Genomic DNA, 19,674 nt, shown 5'->3' with positions numbered 1-19,674 from the left:
ATCCCAAGTCAAATAGGGTAAATAATTTAACAGAAATAGACAATATTTACGCCTCGATAAATAATGGTCAAAGGCTGCCATGGCAGGCTCGATCGGTAATTGTAAGGAAGTGTTATTGAGTTTATACAATCAGATAAACTAATTATACGAGGAAATATTGTTTACTTGTTGCAATAATTGAACATTTTTTCATCACATCACATAATGATATTTATCGTACAAAAAAACAATGCTTAAAGAACAATAAACATTAATTTAATTAAAGTTGTTCATTAAAAGATACTAAGCCACACGTTGTTAAAAATTTAAATTATTACACCATAGACTTGATTAGAAGCTAAAAAAGTTACTTACTTACGCTGCCTTAAATCAGTGGTAGCGATTTTTAATAATTAAAATTGGTAATTACCTTTTTTATCAAAGTTAATTGAATATCGACTCGGACTCTTAAAAGATAAGCTGTTTTATCTTTACATATAACATGTTTATTGTCAATTTTCAAAGCAACACATTGATTTTATTTCAAGTATCAAAGACTTGTTTTTTCAAATTTTGAAGCCGGTTTGTTGTCATTGGGAAGTAGGAAGCTCAGCGCTGCACACACTGAAATATTAAAAAAATAATTAAATGTAATTATTTTTAATAATAATACGTTTTACGACAATAACACTCGAAATAAATCCAAATTATATGTGTTGCGCCTATAAAAAGAAATTTTAATTTAAAACCATGTTATGCGGATATTTCACACAAATAACATATTGTTATGTGTTTAAGGCTTTTATTGAGTAAATGTCTTTATCTATTAGAGTAAATAAACAGAGAAAGAAAACAGGCACTGTAACCCTATTTCAAACCAACAAAGTCAATAGAAGGCTGATCATAAAAATGTTTAAAACTAGTCCAACATGTAAATACTCACAGGCTATAAGAGCAGCAAACGCGTAGAATGTATAATCGCATCCACGAGCCAGGAAGATACCAGCCATGTTCGCGCCGAGCATCGAACCCACACGCCCAAACATCATCACGGCACCAACGGCTGAACCTCTGAAATAGTCACCTTTTAAGAGAAACCTTCGCCTCGATTAGCCTTTATATTAACAGAACTGCTGTTCATAACATTGCTAAGGATTATTAACATAGTGTAGAGGCGTTAATATAAAAAACAAAACATTTCATTTCATTAATAATACAGTCGATATTTTTCAAATATGTGAAAAATGGAGCCGCGTCTTGGTACCCCATAGCATAACGGTATTTTTATGATAGTTTGAGTTAATTTTTTATGATAATATAAATTTATCAGCCTCTGTTAGCCTTATCGAATATCATTTTCGGGCTTTCCCTGTTGTAAGACCAACAAACGCTTGTTTGTTCAGCATTAAGCGGTATTAAAACATCATATCTTCGTCAACATAGTAAATTAAGTTGATATAATTATGTATTTTCATAAACAAGTGACGAAAATGTATGATAATATATAACAAAATTATATTACCTAGATAACATTAAAAATGTTTAGAAAATGAAAAACGGCTAAATGTAGAAAGTCGCCAATACTATTATTGTTTTTCGAAGTAATTTCCTTTTCTCTCTACGCATCGTCGCATTTGATGGAACCACTGAGAGAAGCTCTGGGCCCATTCTGCCTTCTCTTCTTTGGCACTTTCGTACGCTTTCACCGCATCTTCAGGGCTCGTAAAGCGAATACCTCAAATTCTATCTTAAGTTTTTGGGAATAAGTTGCAGGGCGCCAGGTTAGGTATAGTAGGTAATATAATGTACACTTATGAACGTCAAAAAAGAAATATACATTAAATGCTTCTAATTTTACTTTTACTGCCAGTTCTCAAATCAAGGGCGTAGAACGGAAGACAAGAACTGGCAAACTCTCCGCCACTCTTTTAATCGCCAAGTTCCTTTTCTTTTACACAACGTTTGTAAAGAGCTGCAACCATTACACCATGTTCCATATTACATCTTGAGTAGTAAATCAAGTATAATAAAATACATTAAATGTCAGCATCGGCTGTGGAGCGACCTCTTGTAAAACCATACTGCTGGCTATGCATAAGTTTATTATTATTAAACTGTATCCGTAATTGACCAAGAATAATTTTTTGCAAAGATTTTACTCAATGCAGGCAGTACAGATATGGGTCGAAAATTTGTAGGGTCTGAAGTGCTGCCCGTTTTTAATCACGGTGTGACTTTACTTAGCTTCATCTGGTCTCTAAAGGCTCCACAATCTAAACATTCATTAAATATTAAAGGCAACTTTGAACTGATAGCATCGATTACTGATTGTAAAATGAATACAGATACACCCCAAAGATCTTTAGTTTTATTTACTTTTAGCTGTTTAAATGTTTTTATAATATCATTGCAGCTAATGCAGCTAAATATAAATTCATGATTGCATACAGGAACTTTCATTTGCAATAATAAAAGGGCGGCTGATGGTGAAGGATTTAGAACGCTGGTTGTATTTAGTGGAATGTTAACATTTGGCGACACCAGTCCATGCGAAGTTGTTTTTGAGCGTCGATCAAAGTATGGGGAATCCATCAGGGTACAAAGCTTCTTGACGCATATATGTTCGCGTAATATATTTGTATCTGCTGATAGGTCGTTCTCGTATCTTCCTCTATGAGCGTCATCATCTATGCGTCGCACAGCACTTCTGTTATTTTTAGTAGTCGCTGTAAAAGCACGTCCCTCACTATGATCATAATTGAGATTGCTACGTCCACGCTTAAACTCGTTTAACCATTTGTAAATAGTGGCACGTGATGGGGCTTCATTAAGAAATGCTAACCGCAACCATAGCTTTATATCGCTTATCATAGCTTTGTTGTTGAATAAGCCCACGATGAAAGTCATAATAAATAATTGACCGAAAATTTTCTCGCGTTAGGTTCTTTTTCACGTGCAACAAGAGTTTTAGATTTGATTTTCACATAAAAAATTACATTCGTTTATCAAAGAGTTCTAAAATTGAAATAAAAGAAAAAGCTTTCGTTAGCAAAATTTCTAACTGGTAACTTCTAAACATTTTCAGTGTTACCCAAGTACTGTCCAAAAAGGATTTGTGATACAGAAATTGCACTTAAAAACAATGATCATCATGATGAATGTTATTGCTGAAATTAATTAAAGCAATCCGGCCATGAAACATATTCTTAGTAGATCTAGGAGGCATTTTCATCATAATAACTGTTATTATTTTAAGTTACCTTAAACTTGTTGGAAATATTTGTACTGCATAAGCGTTGAGAGGTCCAATACCGAGAGCGGTCAGTTCCAGAGTAGACATGGACACACCAGCAACGAGTCTGTTAGAAATTATGATTTAATAGTAATACTTCATTCCGTCGTAGTGCAAGCTTTTGCGATGTCTTGGTTCTTACCTATTGCGCGTAATCACACTGACTATGCAGGCAGCAGAAACGAGTGAATACATTCCAACCAATAATGTCTTCTTCGACAGTGGACTGAGACTCACTGCCATGACTATAGCGCCGTAGAACAGGGCCGTTATTACAGTTATTTTAAATGTGTCGTACGAAATACTGTCTATGCATGTTACAGAGTGGGTCTGTAAAAAAAATACTTCCTATCATTTTTATACTATGTAGATGTGGTCAAATATATATTAAATTAAACACTTTGTTCGAAGCTAGGTGTGAAAAGCTTTAATAACTAAATTATGAGCTTATTATATAATAAGTTGTAGTGGATTAACAAAAAATATCTAGGCTTATTTGAAGGTTCTAATACACTTCAATACAAGAAATGAGAATGTCATATTACAATTTATGAGTTTGGCAAAACTAAACGGCTTTACGCTTCTAATTATTAACTAAAATATTTATAAGTACTTATGGAAATTTACTAATGGATCATAAGCTGTAGTAACACATGTTAAGCATTATAGGAACAAGCAACATAACAGAGGTACTTACGACGTTGTCTGGTTGGTTTAAAGAATAACAAATGAACACGGTCTCGTTTGGTGATTTTGTCATCATCTTATTTATCGTATGTGGAGTGAATAAAAATAATCCGTTTAATCTGAAAAATATAATACTTTATGTACATGTAGTTAAGGGATAAAATTAAAAAAGATATATTTCATGGTTACGAGTAGGTATACTCTTGTTAATGATAATTAATTGAAAATGTTGGATCTAGGAACCCACGGCATTGTTCTTGTGTCTACCGCTTAACATAAAAGGGTATTTTCTTGCTTTGATTGAAAGTATCAAGGAAGTGTCCATGGGCGGCAGTATCACTTAATATCAGGTGAGCCCGTTTGCCCCCTGTTCTATTAAATCAAAAGTGGAAGATGGCACCGATAAAATTATAGAACTCAAATACTGTTCGGTAAAATCTTGCATTAATTGTCCTTTGACAGCAATTAATGCAAGATATTCCAGTTCACACATGAAAAATATTTTTTAGATAAAAAATATGTCTCGGGACCACCTCTTCTGTAGCTTCCAAACTCCGAATCTTTATGTCTCAGAAGATTATTAATAAAAGGAGGAAAATTAAAAACATACTTAAGTATAGGTTTAGCAGGATTGTTTTTGAGATTGTACAGGTTACAATCGTAGTAAAATAAAGAACACAAATTAAAAACAAAACTCACAAGGAAAACAATCCAAGCATGAGGAAGCCCAATAACAGAAGCCACTTGACGTGTGGAGGTTTTAGAAGAGCAGCAGCCGATGTCTTTGTTTTTGTGACAGCTTCACCATCTACCTGGTCAAAATTGTCCTCTTTTTTAAGAGATGTTACCTGTAATTGTACAAAATACAACTAACATAATACGATGAGACAGTATATAGTTCAAAATGCGTATCGATGCCTCATTTAGAAAAATCCATGCGATTGTGTAAGAAAGAAAGGTAACACTCTTCTCTGCCCTTTCAAATTTTATTAATTATTAATTATTATTTCATAATCATTGTTCTTACTAAGACTGTATATTTAAATTGGCCTGACATAAATTTCTGAGTAATAATCATTGTGGAACGCTACTTGGTTACATTACTACAGGCGCTTAAAGTATAGTATACAACGTAAATTTTATTTGCGTCTTCGCTCAAAGAAAACCCTTTTTTGGTCACCGTGACCACGCACGCTGTAAAGCACGCGAAACGTCGGTTTAAATTTAAAATTATGTCTAAATAATTATAAGTTTAAATACAATAATACATAACTATAATCCGTAAAAAAGTGTTTTCTTTAAATGTGTAAAAGTTATGTTAATAAAAGACAATACTAAGTTCAGGTATCATGATAGAAAGACGCGTTTCCAACCATTAACCCAACAAATGAAGTTAAAAAAAATAAAGTAATATTTGATAAAATAACAGGTTCACAAATCATTCAAATAATATTTTATGACACTGCAGCATGCCTACTGCTTTTGGTGAATTGCACATTGTAAATAATTAAACTGTTTTAAACCGAAAAAAATAAAGGAATACCTTGTATTCATCTGGCGTCCTTCCCGTATTAAATGAATAAACATGTGCTAAAACCTTCAAAGCTTCCTTCTCCTTGCTCTTCATCATAAGAAATTTGGGACTCTCTTTTGTCTGTGTCATCCACAACGCTGACAGCACGAGAGGAACGGCATAGGCTACGGTTAGTATACGCCATGGCTTAATGAAGATGTTGTTGTGTTCCCAGTCTATGGTGAAAACGATCCAGGCAAGTACTGAAACGTAGCAATTAGCGTCTTAACCACTGATTCTAAGGTATAAACACCTGGGATCGGGTATATTTGATATTAAAAATCATTCATTTTTAACAGGCATATTTAGTTAATTTTAAGTTTTCTAGAGCCTTTTAAGTACCTTGTGTATTTGTAACATTGAAATATAATTTAATAGTACTACTGTATGTATGTCATTTTTACAGAGTTATGTTATCGTAATGGGGTTCAGCCTGCCATTCTTTTGTTTAAGAGGAATTGTCACGAGAAACCAGCATATTCTGCACCGAATATAATTATTAAGTTTCGAAAAATGTAACGAAACAGATGTATAAATCTAAATTTCAGATTCTTAGAGGGTTGTACAATCTCTAGATTATTACTATTGGTTAATTAGAACTTACTGGGACATAAAGAGGCTATTAACATCAGCGACGCATTACAGATTAACACAGCCATGTCACGACGTCTTCTTGGCATCATCTCACCAGCGAAAGCAAACCCTAAGGACGAGGGACAGGATAAACTGAAAAATTTATCGAAGAGATGTATTAAAAAAATATTGAAAGATCACGTTTCATTAAAATAAGAAGGTATATAAATACAATATAATAACTTACAATAACGAACCAGCGAACTTGCATAAGGCGAAAGAAGTGAGATTGGGCATGAAGGCTGCAATAAGCCCAATGACGCCTGACAGCAACGTGGACCCAATAAGAACTGGTTTTCTGCCCATCGCATCTGCTATGGGACCCCAAAGTGGTGCTGTTAGAATTATACCTGCGAAAATAATTAAGAGATAGAGAAGAAAGACCTAATAACTCGTCACGTTTATCTTGTTTAGAATCAAATTATCTGAATGTGAATCAGAAGTTTTTATCTTTTAATATACTGTACCTATATTGGGTATACTAGTGATTATTCCTCTCAAGTGGTCAGATAGCTGAAGATCACACGCGGCCAGAGGAAGTAAGAAAGAACACCCGATCATCTCTAGGATGGAAGCTCCTAGGGTCGACACCATGAGTGCGCAATGGAAAACCTGGTATTTTCCAGCTCCTAAAAATATAAATAGAATGATGTAAGTATATATTTCTGATTGAATTATCATATAATATAAGACACTTATATTGCAAAATGTACAATATCACTAAACCAAGGTCATTAAGCTTTAGCCAAAGTCATTTAGCAGTCTGGATAATCACCATTTGATAATAAAAGATCGTTAAATTACGTTTATTACTGCATATGCATGCCCTTGTCCATGCAAATTGATTTGCATCGTGTTACACGGGGTACTGCGTCATGAATTTCAAACACTATAATGGCAGACGTTTCCGAGGCAGAATTAGTTCAAATCTTGACAACTGAAAGGGCTTATAGAGAAACGATCATTTTGCCTTATTAAAGTAAGTACATTTTGATATTATGTGACGTTCAGCTGTCATTCATCCCAATCTCGATCAGTTGAGGAAATATTTGGGTTTAGTTTAAAAGCTAATTGTAATAAGTATATTTCAATTAATAATAACATGGTTATATTATTGTTTGTGCAACGGCACCATCTTATTGCATGAAGGAAGCTAACTCGCTGTCGGAGGTGAAACTTGTTCGCCAATTATTATTAGTAATTTTGATAAAAAAAGAAAATCTTAGTAAATGTAAATTATAAAATATATATCTTTATATTATTGTATATATTCGAAACAGGCACCCGATAGGACACCTAAAAACCGGAAAAATTGTTACGAGATTATCATGGAACTGGTTAGGTTAGGTCAGCTTGCGAAATATATCGGTAGGTACTCCAACCATTTACTATGATTAATATATTATGCACACAATTTCCATCTAATCCACGGAGCTTTTTTATCAGAGCGGAATGCTTTTTTTTGCACGTAGTGTGAACTTGCTATTTATACCCGTACACATTAAACCTCTCCCACTCTCTGATACAGGTAGAAAAAGAGATCAGGTCTAGTGTTTGCATACCTTTATTCAACAAAACTCTATGATAACTGTTTCGTCAAGACCTTTAGATAAAAGACCATTTTCGCTGGCCTATAACTTCGGCCAATTTAACGGCGACCAGATTCGCTCTTTCTTTTTTAGCCACTCCTACTTCAATTATACGGTCACCGTAACTATAACGTAGTAACTGCCTGCCTGCTTTCATGTTTATATGTATAATTTCCAACAATGCAACACCTTTTCCTTTGGTTAGTACCGCTGCAAACCCTTTTTTTCTAACGTCAATATTCCTGCAGACTCTCTTTGTGTAACTCTATTAGATACTTGAAATGCTCAATAGCGGAATGGTTTGTTTGGCCTGTAGGGGGCCCTGTAGGTCTCAGGCACAGGTCTACAACACTGACAACCTTATAACCACAAATTCTTTGGGTATTGGCATTTTAAGCAACGCCACAATATGTGTGTATAAAAGTAAAACTTCAGGAATTGTGTACCAACAAAACATTTGACTCATTAAAAACGATTATGCGCACACGCACGCAGAAGTACTCAACCGATTAAAGTCTAATCTAGTGGAATCGAATGCTTGGTTTTGCTTTGTTATGCTGATTCTGCACTTTATTTAATACTTAGTATGGATTATTCAAGTTAAATAAGGCTAAAACCTCTATTGCGCTTTAAAACATAGAAAATGGTTCACATTTGACACTGTCAGTTCGCTTAATTTCTTAGGCTCTTAATAATCGTTTTTTTTTTGTAAATTATACGTTAATTCAACAAATACTTTTAATTTTAAAAAAATAGTGTAATGTATAACATCTAGCAAAGTGGCATCAGCGTCCGATCCTTATACCCGATTTCGTAGGTTCGAACCCTGTGCACCTCAGAAATTTAAGCCTACGGTCGATGGCGTGTGTCAGCCGCAAAGGTTTTTTTCTCAGGCAAGGATATATCATATAGGTGATGAGAAAGCAAGGAAACAAATGATTAGGTACGAAATACATACAAAATTCTAAGGCCGAGACCTCAAAGGTTTTTATTCGAAGTCATACGTCATAACCGACTGTGGACTTCTCGGAGGAGAAGAAAGCATTGTGAGACGTCCAACCTGTCTTGTCGTAAGATTCTGATACGGCCAATACGTTTTTGACCTTCGGTAGACATATTTAGGCGGTAAGCCTTGCCTCTGACTCTCTAATCTTACCCTTAGTCATTTTTAGAAAAAAAAGAAACAGTTTAAATAAGCCATATGTTTTTTATATGAAGGTCTCATATTATTCTATCATCTACCTATGCTAAGCAAAGACCAATCCATGCGATCGAGAAGCGGTGACTTTTCTATGCTTATCGACCTCCGCGCTAAGTATAGATTTGTATGAACTCCCTCTGTTGACATTATCTATGTTTTGCATACTTATCTGAAACAATTTCTTACGCTAATTGAGATAATTGCTGCGTAAAAATCTAGACAAGCGTACGTTTTAATACTAGTGGCATAAATTAAAAATTCGACATTCCCTTGAACTATGCAAGCGGTGATTGCATTCTCGGCATCTTTAATTTGCATTAAACATTATACTAACGAAAGACATTTCTTAAGCATTTTAGCTCGTAAAGTTATAACTATAACATTAAATATCTATTTTCAGAGCGCACGGATCCATGTTTACATTAAATAGATTAAAATGGGAATTATGTTTTAATGAGTTACTTTTCAAGTAGTCTGCCCAGATATGAGCATATTTTTAAGTATTTGTATAACCACTTTTAACTTGTTATATCTTTCACTAACACATTATTTTTTATTTTTTAAAACTTAAGAAGCACTTACCAGCAAAATCCAACGCAGTGTCTAAGTCAGTCGCCATCTCACATTTCTTTTTCTCATTCTCTACTCTTGACCCCATCCTACGAATGTTAAAATACAACTAAAAAGTATTATTTTGGAAATTTCATAATACGTAATGTAGGTTTAAACAGATGTGCTAATTATGTGGGTATTTCAGATTATATTATTCGTGTATTTGTTAATTTGATATATAAATAAAAATCGCTATGCTATACTAAAATTAAAGATGACATTGTGCAGAAATTGAAGTGAGCTCATAGTACTATTGGTAGCCAAACGATCCAATGAGCGAAACAAAATGTTAATTATGAGATGAACCACTACTGGAAGTAATTAAAGAAATCCTTAATACCAAAATCATAATATTGTCAAATTCGAAACATCCTAGTTATTAAAGGTAATACTTTATATACTTACATAAAGGGCAGTGGACACAACCGAAATCGCATGTTTTCATAAAAATATTAATTAGTAAAATATAAACGTTTTGCGATTAAGTGCAAAGTTACCGCAAGCGGTGGAAAAACTGACCAATGAATATTATGTCTTAGTTCGCTACTTTCACATTTGCTTGATTATCCTCAGCTAAACAAGTTCTATTCCATTTAAACACATGTTGAAACCGTCCTAGGTCCTAGTTCCTAAAATTTAACTAGAGATAATCGTGCCCAAATTTATGTTTTCTCTTACTTAGAGAGTTCACACTAAGGCTAAGTGCTCAACCATTATTAATTTAAAAAATGTCTAATTATTGAGAACCCTTACCCAAATTGTTTTATAATCGTCTCCGTTGATGACAAAACACGTACTGTAAACCTTTTGTTTAGTCTCGGGAGAGGAAAAATTATATTAATTATATAAATTAATTAATAACTAATTGCAGTTATGATAGTTGTGATTACTTATTATCATAAATTATGGACTATAAGCGACCGTAAGTGTAAACACACCCATTTCACTACAAATATTCCTCAGACTATTTATTTACCTTGGTTTCACTAATATCCTAATTTACATTACAATTTATAATTTAGACATTTTAGGCTTTTCTATGTAATAAAAGCTAACCTAATATTATTGATAATATGTATAAAAATTTACTTAATAAACAATGTTTCGGGTGTAGCTTGATTATATAGCATAGATACATAAATCCATTGGTTTCAAGGAACTCGTACACAAGACCAACAAAGCGTAAAGTCTTACAATAAAAACAAATAAATACTGATCTGAGTCATTATTAATGGAGCTGTTTTGATTTTTGTTCGCAATGTGTGTGGTCACTTTTTATAATGCCTACGAAGAATGTACTTATGTACTTCTTTAGTATTCTCCTCAAGTGGTCATTTGTGCCAATTCAGTATTAAAACTTGAATTTCCTTCCATCATCAGCTTGACTTCCGTTGGTAAATATGCGCGAGATAGATGTTATTTGTCAAACAATAATTTTAGATTACTATTACTTAGAGATTACTTTCTATTTCTGTTGTTCCTGTATAAATATTGATTTTCAACGGATATTTGTATTTGATTAAAACGTAACATTGTTTTATGAGAATATTGTATTAATATGCTTTAAATAATTGTCTAGAAAAAAACAACGGTTCTCTATTAGGAATTCAAGAGGAAATTAATAAAATAAGGTAGAGAACACAGAGGAATCATGCATAATTACATCTGTGCCTTAGGGAGCACACGGGCATTTGTGAAAATAACTTCCTTTACCGACGATGATATCTTTAGTCAAATTACCTTCGTTGTAAAATCCAGGAGCGGATCTACTTAAGGGCTTTTTGGGCTGCAGAATAGGGTCGCGTGGGCATAAATGCTCTGAAAAAGTCCCCATTGAAAACAATAAGCAATATTTTTTTATTTATTGATCCTTGAGATAAACTTATGTGCGTGGCGCGACCATCGAACGGAACGGGGAATTCCCGTCGCTTGTTTTCGGTCGGTGTACTTTTTCGAGTGTACATCTAGCTTAAAGCCCCACAAATTCACGATCCGCCCATGAAGAAATCCCATCCTGATGGAAAAAATAATTGATGAATTCTCTCCATTTAGCAATTTCCAAAATAACAACAACATTGTATTTACCACGATTATGTATCAATAGTGAAGATATATGGTGGTGCATTGCTCCACTCAATAACCAGCGGGCACTCCCTTCTTAACTTAACTTTTTAACAGAGGAACAATATTTTTTAAATATGTTTATTAATTATATAGTAGGTACGTTAAAGCAGTCTTGGCAGCGCGTGACTCGTAAATGTAATTTGCCCTTTTATGGTGGGTATTCAAAACAAAAGGGATGGATTAGATCTTCCGTTTAGATCAGTCTGTCAAAAAGAAAACATAAAAGATTAATCTCCATTCAACTCAAGCTGGAATAGCCTAAAGGCATTTAAAAATATTGTATAATTAAAATAAAGGATATTATGACACACAGATATTTGTAATCTTTAACTAAAAATGTTTCAAGAAATTAAAGAATGTAACGACGGAATATTTTTATCGTGAAAATTTTCCAAAGCCTTTCCTATCACTTGCTCATGCCTCCGGAGCATCTCCATATACGCTTTATTTCTATATTTAGGAACATCGAGAAATATAGTTATAAATACTCATTGTAATCTCTATTTGTTGAATATCATCAAAAGATAATATTTTATATAAAAGACGCGTTTCTCAGCAGCCTCACCTATTGTACCAAAAGATTCAGATAACATTCCTCTTTACTTTTTTTCCCATATTCTTTATCAAAGTTATCATCTCGTTTTTTCTGGGTTTTCTTTTGTCAGGAGGTAAGCTGAACAATTATTATGGCTCTTTGAGCATTTATTTTTAGCGATCCAGACATCAGTCGGCTGTTTATTCTAAAGTAAGTAACAGGTAGTACCAAAAATCGAACACTTTATTGTGAATCTTCAGCATTAGGCGTCAGTATCCAATATAAACTCGGAACTAATGGTTTCATGGTAAGATTCAAAGACTAGACAATATGAGCTATGACTTCCTAATGTCAAAAACGTACTGGATTTGACATTCGGAAGTCATACTTAACGCATAGTCTCGACTCTGAATCTTATTCTATAACTCTCGGGTATAGGGTTGATTTGATTAAAAAATAATAATTTACGTAAGATGCGAAGAAGTGTAAACTTGTATAGACTTTACATTAAAACAACAAAAGGAAATAAATATAAACTCAAAGAAGAACAATACATTTCCAAAGACAATCTATAATGCCCCACTGATCGTGATAATCCGCGCAAATCAAAGATCAATCTCGCATAAATTGAAATTTCCTAAACAAAAAAAAAATTATCAGGCAAAGTATGGATTCATTAGTTTTGTGTAACCTATCCACTCAAAATAGTCAATCACATCTCCTGAATAGATAACGCGATGAGTAATAAGACCATATCGTTAATTTATTTCTTAAAAGAAATAACCAAAAATAGAAACAAAAAAAAATAGGTAAAAAACTTTTTAAGTTAAACGGTTTTATGTTAAACATACATTGCAATGTTTAAGATAAATGTACTAAAAACCAAAAAATAATAAAATAGATACAGTCGTGGGAATTATAAACATATGCATAGACTAGACTAAAATAAAACCGTGGGGAATTTCCATGAGCAAGAAAATAGTAAGTAATTTCCTCACCGTCTGCGGGCCAACTGCCTATTTTAACGACGAATTAAACGATTCTTCTATCGCACATTAAATCGATATTTTTTAGACAATTGACGTGCCCCACGGTCATTATGCGTTAAGTGTGACTTCCGAATGTCAAATCCAATACGTTTTTGACATTAGGAAGTCATAGCTCATATGTTAAACATACATTGCAATGTATGTTTAACATAAAACCGTTTAACTTAAAAAGTTTTATTACCTATTTTTATTTTCTAGTTTTTAGTTTTTATTTCGCATTCTGTTTAATTCATTTAGTGCTTCATTATTGCAAGGTTTCTTGCCCGTTATTTATAGTATATTATATTTTGCTTGTTGAGCCCTTTCATTTGATACCCATAGTGATGGGATTAATAAAACATAAATTATCCGCCATTTTGTAGCGACGGCCATCTTGAATTTATAATGATAATGAATAAACATAATTGTATTGTCACCAAAATCCAAAGTGTATACAAAATTTCAGATTAATCGGTTGACAGGAAGAGGGTGAAATTTGAATTACTAAATTTGACCCAAGAAAAAAGAATAAAACAAACGGGGTGAGCTAAACAAAACCGTTTAATAATAATTAGATTTTGCCACAAAACCTAGATTCTTAGATTTACAGGTTTTAAACATTGTCAAAAAATATTTAATACATTTTGCAGTTAATGACTGTTGCAATTATATATCTAAAAAATATAATTTATATTATATGTAGATATAATGTTGTTTTAATCCTGCTAAACAGTTCGTGGCAGAACAAAAGTATAAGTAACAGCATATTTTAAATACTGTAAAAATAAGAACTCATTTTTATTTTTTAATAAATAGTTAATTTGAATCATACTTATTTATGACAAGCTAATAGGTATATTCAGCAGAATCTTACAGGAGTACAAAAATTGTATTTACTTCAACTTAAACTCTCTTTGTCTGCCCGCTTCGCTTCATCTGTAATATCGATAGCCATTTCAGCTCTTTCGTTAAAATTATCAATAATATATGTATTTTAAGAGTTTGAAATAATATCTTTTTTCATTTGTTATAGATAATTCGTTAGATACAACGCTTTTCATGATCTATACAAAATTCGGCCTCTATACTTAGCATTAGTAAACTTTGCGTATTGGCGTCATCTGTTTTCATTTATTATACAAAATCCTAAACCAATCTAATGTTGGCAACAACAAATATTCAGATGCATTTTCATGATTAGAATCGCTACCGAGAGGTACAGAGTACCGGCATTTCTGGGTTTTTCGGCACTGGCGCCTCTATATGTCTTACATTACATTATTGATTATACATACAACATGTGGTACTCACGTACTCCTTGCGCACAAGTGTCCGATGAAACAAAACCTAGATGCCACCACAGAATTTAAAGGAAAAATCAGTATTTTAGGCGTTAACGGTTTTTTGTATGCTCTGCAATCGACCGGTGTTTGTTTGAGGGAGTTTATAGGGAGCTAATTTTATGTAACAGTTCATATCAGCTCCAAAAGATATATAAGACATCTATGGTACCTTACCATGGTTAAATTTCACTAATTAAATTATGACTATATTTCACTCAGTCTGGCTCTGCAAATCAAAATGTGCCCATGCCTCTGAAGCTTCCAGCCGAATTAAAAAATATATATATTTGATTTACGGTAATATTTATGAAAAGTTTGAAACATTTTAATACTTTGTTTCAGTGATGCATATCAAATCGAAAAAAGACTTGAAGTTGGAGGAAAAAAGCCCACTCAGCGTGGCAACGGTTGAAGAAGCTCTGACAGCGACAGGTATTTTCCACTCTTGTAAAAAACAAACTTCAGTTCAGTTTAATGTATTTAATGACTCAAATTCGAAGTTTAATGTTAGGGTGATTAAAGGACGGCGTTAATTTATATTTCTGTGGCGAAATATAGGACATGTGAGTTTTTTAGGTTTCGGGAAATATAACTTCGGCCTCCTGTTAATATGCAGTTGGACCCTACAGGCGATGGGCATGGACCTATTCGGCACCAGCTTCGTGGTGGCAGCCGCCGTCTGTGATCTCGAGTTATCACTGCAGCAAAGGGCGCTTCTGACAGCCACACCATTAGTGGGTAAGTTTATAAACTCGAGAAGACTCTCTTTGTCATGTCAATTATTATCAATCGCATGATTAACCACTAGACTATCAATGTTTATTAAAATGGGTAACAAAGAATTAACGAATATTTCGGTTAGGTGTGGTCTTGGGTGCCCAATTGTGGGGCTACGTGTCCGACACTAAGGGTCGCCGCCTCACACTCGTGCTGTCCATGGCAGTCGGCTTCGTGTTCGCCGCGCTCAGCAGCTTCGCACCTGACTGGAAGAGTATGGCTTTTATGAAACTCATTTCGTCTACTTTGTGAGTAAAAAGGACAATTTACAATAGAAGTTTAATAATTATGTTTAAAAAGAGCAGTGTTGGCCTAGTGGCTCCAGCGTGCGACTCTCATACCTGAAGTCGTAGGTTCGATCCCCGGCTGTGCACCAATGGACTAAGTGCGCATTTAACATATGCTCGAACGGTGTAGGAAAACATCGTCATGTCTTAGACCCAAAAATTCGACGAAGTGTGTGAGGCACTGGAGGCTGATCACCTACTTGCCTATTAGATTTAAAAATTGATCATGAAACAGATTCAGAAATCTGAGGCCAAGACCTAAAGAGGTTGTAGTACCACAGATTGATTTATTGTTTTTAATTAAAGTAGATATGGTTCCAGTGACCTTCCAAAAACAACTCGTCACATTATGTATGTAATAACCTCTGATGTATCTCAATATTGACAAAAGCGCTTTTAAAATATTCCAATGTTAGAGGATTATGAAATTAGCTGATAATGAAAGCCTGATATCAGAGTACTGACGTATTTCTGACTCACTCATTAAGATACGGTCAGGTTCAAGATAACTATAAATTTTAATAGCTTTGATAATATTATGAGATAAACTATTTTAAGAAATATTCGCGGCTGTACCATTCATAACGTTCACTCAAATTTGCTGTGCAGCTTAGTAACGACCGCGACTTTTACAAATGGAGGGCGTTTGTGAAAATTTGTGTCATTATTTGCGAATATGGTGACGTCAATGGAAAAACAATATTTTTGTGAATTAAAAACTTTGTGGACATTTCGACTACATAAATAAAGTTATATTTATTTATAGAGATAAGCGCTACTGATAATTTATAACTGCAAACAAATAATTATGTAAATACAGTCATTACGTACCGTCAATATTTACAGTGCGGTGGATTTTCGTCGATTTCTCATCCTGCGCACTTAGTATTGTTTTACAGAAGTACCCAACGGCTCTATTCTGTTACAGTTCATTCGAAATCTTTTATAATAACTGATATTATTTTAACAATGTCACGCAACATAAAGTTAGGTCCGCTTTTATTTGATTTGGAAAATCTGTGTACTAGTTCTCTCTTTAGTATAAATTTAAATCGTAATATAATTAACTAATAATTATTAAATTCAGAGAAATAGGGGTCCACAAATATATTACTTTTGTTCTCGAGTTCAGAAATGTATACATGTATTCAAACGCCTTAGAAAAACCTTGAATCTACACTCCCGATACTATATACTGCATTATGGCATGGGTTGGAACGACATCGTCTTCAATGTTTAATATGCGCGCTATAGTACTAAACGCGCTTTAACGCGCATAAACCTATATAAAAATATTCATCTACCCAATTTCACAACTGTACGATTAAACAAAACTTCTAACGGTTAGAAAACTGTACTTTATGGTAATTTTCGTTGACATTTTTCTTTTCTATTTTCTTAACCTAACCACTTTCTCAAAAATAAAATTTTCAGTATCGATTCAAAACTTTATACATTCTTACAACCTCAAACCGAAACTATAACTCTTATGCAACAGTTTTTTTATTGTGTCATAAAAGAGTTTCTTTCTTTTTTAATTACAGCACATCTGCCAGTAATTCCGGCGCATACACCTTACTTGGTGAGAGTTGCCCTGAGAGGTCCCGTGGACGTAGTATGTTGCTTTGCACCTGCTCTCTTATGTGCTCACAGGCTGTAGTCGCTGGTAAGTGAAAAAAAAGGTATACCTGCAACAAGCAAGCCGTTTTAATATATCTGAGACTTTAGGTTCTTTAAAAATCTAAATACATTTTTTAATATTTTTAGTTTTCGCCTATCCAATCCTCCCGATGAAGTTCTCTTACTGGATTGACTTCCTCGGAATCTACTACAGACCTTGGAGGCTACTTGCTTTCGTTATGGCACTCCCATGTGCAGCCACCGCTTGTTTGCTACAATTCTTTGAGGAAAGCCCTAAATTTCTGGTGTCAAGAGGTCAACCGGATCGAGCGTTGAATGTGCTGCAAAGAATCTATGCTTGTAACACGGGGCACAAAGCTGACCAATTTCCCGTTAGTTTTATTTCGATATCACTTTGAATTTTTTGCAAAACAAATTATCTGGTTTATCAATTTACGTCGATTTAACTGTTTGTAGGTAAAGAAACTTATGCAAGAACAGGAAATTGCAACCACACTGACTGAGACTGACTCTTTCTTCTCCGCACTTTGGCAGCAGACAACAGCTCTGTTTCGTCGTCCACTACTAAAAGACACTCTGAAACTATTCTATATCGTAACTGTAATCTACATGACGTAAGTAGATTTGATATTTATAAAAAGTGGAATAAGGCTTGAAAAATCCTGTTCGCTAATTTTGGTTATTCCTCCAGTGGCAGTGGCTTCATCCTCTGGCTGCCTTATATTATGAACAATCTCTTTTCGGTGTTGGAGACAGGAGAAGGCTCAGGAATGAATCTCTGCACAGTCATCCGATACTCAACTGACACTTTTGCAAATGCGGCAAATAACAACGTGAGTCTTCTTGAAGGAATTCAAACTTTAAACAATATAATTAAAAAAAATTGTAATCTAAAAATTGTTGTGACTGAGATTCCACACTAAACCTAATTTTATTTGCTTTCAGACAATCCAAGAAGTTTGTAATGATACAATACAGCCAACTACCCTTATCTCTGCGATGTCGTATGGTGCCTTAGCAAGTTTATCTAACCTGGTTTTGTCACTAACGTGTGGCTCCAGGAAGCGATTAGCTATGATGGGAATTGTATTGCTATCTGCAATATCAGCTGTTCTATTAAATGTGGTCCCTATCCCGATTGCTGGGGGCGTATTCTTTTTCCTGTTCCTACTCTGTGCGCTGTCCATGGGCATCTTAAGCGTATACTTTGTGGAACTTTATCCCACATCGCTAAGGTACAATTTTATAAAGAGTGGAAATGAAAAGTAAGAGTTCGAGTGTTTTATAAATGTTTTTGCTATTTTTTTTACAGAGGAATGGCGTCATGTCTATCAGTGATGCTGGGCAGATCAAGCGCCTTCCTTGGAGTCAACGCTATTGGATACCTCATATCAGCCAATTGTGAAGCAACATTTTATGGCTGGGCCATTCTACTTTTAAGTACGACCATTCATCAATATTATTGTTGTAACATCTTTCATTTCAAAAAGAGTCCAATATTTATGTTACACAACGAATACTAAGCAGATTTATAAATATTTATTAATACATAAAGCTATCCGTTAATTGATTTGCAACAGGTTATTATGTACATACATATAACATTACCTATATTTACAGGTGCCATTGTCGTTACCTGGTTCTTGCCAAGCGATAAACAGCCACGGCAATAAGTCGGATTTTTGTTGCACGAGAACTCTGAATTACGGGAAATTATTGAAACGAAGGTGCTGAAATTACGTGCCCTCAAACTAAAGATGGGAAGTATGTCCAGGAGGGCCTTCTGGACTTTGAATTTTGATTTGTTAACGTTTAGTAGTTAGTAGTAGTTGTTTGAACTAGAGCAGTGAAAAAGGCACAAGATGTGATGTACCTGATAGTACCTGATTTCTTTATCTACGTACTGTGTTTGTGGCTTTCGTAAACTAGTTAACTTTGTTAGGCTCTAAAAATATTAATATTAAAAACATCATATTAAAAAGAATATTTTCCCAAGTAAATAATAAAAACTTGCCTCGTTTAAAAAGAGAGGTTTTACGAATATTTAAACTAATTTAAGTGATTTTAAGTTATTGTAGTTATAACATGAGACTGTTTATAATTTAAAAATAAAAATAAGTGTATAATTTATGAATGTATTTTATTGTATCACCCGTTTCTGTGTGTTTCTTCTAAAATCTGTGATTTTATGTAATTTTCTTACTATCTTTTATTAATATAAACGCCGGGTCTTATAGACCGTACATATTTAAATAATATGTTTACTCCCGATCCAATCGAAAACTGAATAAGGCATTCAGCTGCACCATGTTTCTAAATAATTGTCCTTTTATTTTTTATTCAAATCATAATTTTACAATCAAATAAGCTAGG

The 19,674-nt window shown here is 33.9% G+C and overlaps 2 protein-coding genes across 4 annotated transcripts; one reads left to right on the top strand and one right to left on the bottom strand.

Moving 5' to 3' along the window:
- Positions 1-462: 462 nt before the first annotated feature.
- Positions 463-10,369, bottom strand: LOC110992039 (organic cation/carnitine transporter 7). 2 transcript variants are annotated; one of them, XM_022257690.2, is made up of 12 exons: positions 10,320-10,369; positions 9,537-9,613; positions 6,632-6,793; positions 6,352-6,514; positions 6,136-6,257; positions 5,502-5,734; positions 4,658-4,806; positions 3,969-4,077; positions 3,414-3,601; positions 3,240-3,338; positions 923-1,050; positions 463-603 (listed from the first exon to the last, which is right to left on the bottom strand). In XM_022257690.2, exons 2-12 carry the CDS (start codon positions 9,610-9,612, stop codon positions 530-532), a joined length of 1,503 nt encoding a protein of 500 aa, XP_022113382.2. In that variant the 5' UTR covers position 9,613; positions 10,320-10,369; the 3' UTR covers positions 463-529. The 2 variants fall into 2 exon arrangements, with proteins under 2 accessions (XP_022113382.2, XP_045485237.1); XM_045629281.1 differs by lacking the exons at positions 9,537-9,613; positions 10,320-10,369 and adding an exon at positions 8,996-9,076.
- Positions 7,068-19,431, top strand: LOC110992085 (synaptic vesicle glycoprotein 2C). 2 transcript variants are annotated; one of them, XM_045629280.1, is made up of 11 exons: positions 7,068-7,143; positions 14,939-15,028; positions 15,173-15,334; positions 15,459-15,621; positions 17,205-17,326; positions 17,428-17,672; positions 17,758-17,915; positions 17,993-18,134; positions 18,247-18,536; positions 18,614-18,741; positions 18,922-19,431. In XM_045629280.1, coding segments are annotated over exons 1-11 (1,554 nt in total). In that variant the 5' UTR covers positions 7,068-7,142; the 3' UTR covers positions 18,975-19,431. The 2 variants fall into 2 exon arrangements, with proteins under 2 accessions (XP_045485236.1, XP_022113444.2); XM_022257752.2 differs by lacking the exon at positions 7,068-7,143 and adding an exon at positions 12,272-12,358.
- The last annotated feature ends 243 nt before the right edge of the window (positions 19,432-19,674 follow it).

This window comes from Pieris rapae, chromosome 8, assembly GCF_905147795.1.
Source record: "Pieris rapae chromosome 8, ilPieRapa1.1, whole genome shotgun sequence".
NCBI classification, from domain to species: Eukaryota; Metazoa; Arthropoda; class Insecta; order Lepidoptera; family Pieridae; genus Pieris; species Pieris rapae.
This window is presented reverse-complemented; position numbering and strand designations above follow the sequence as displayed.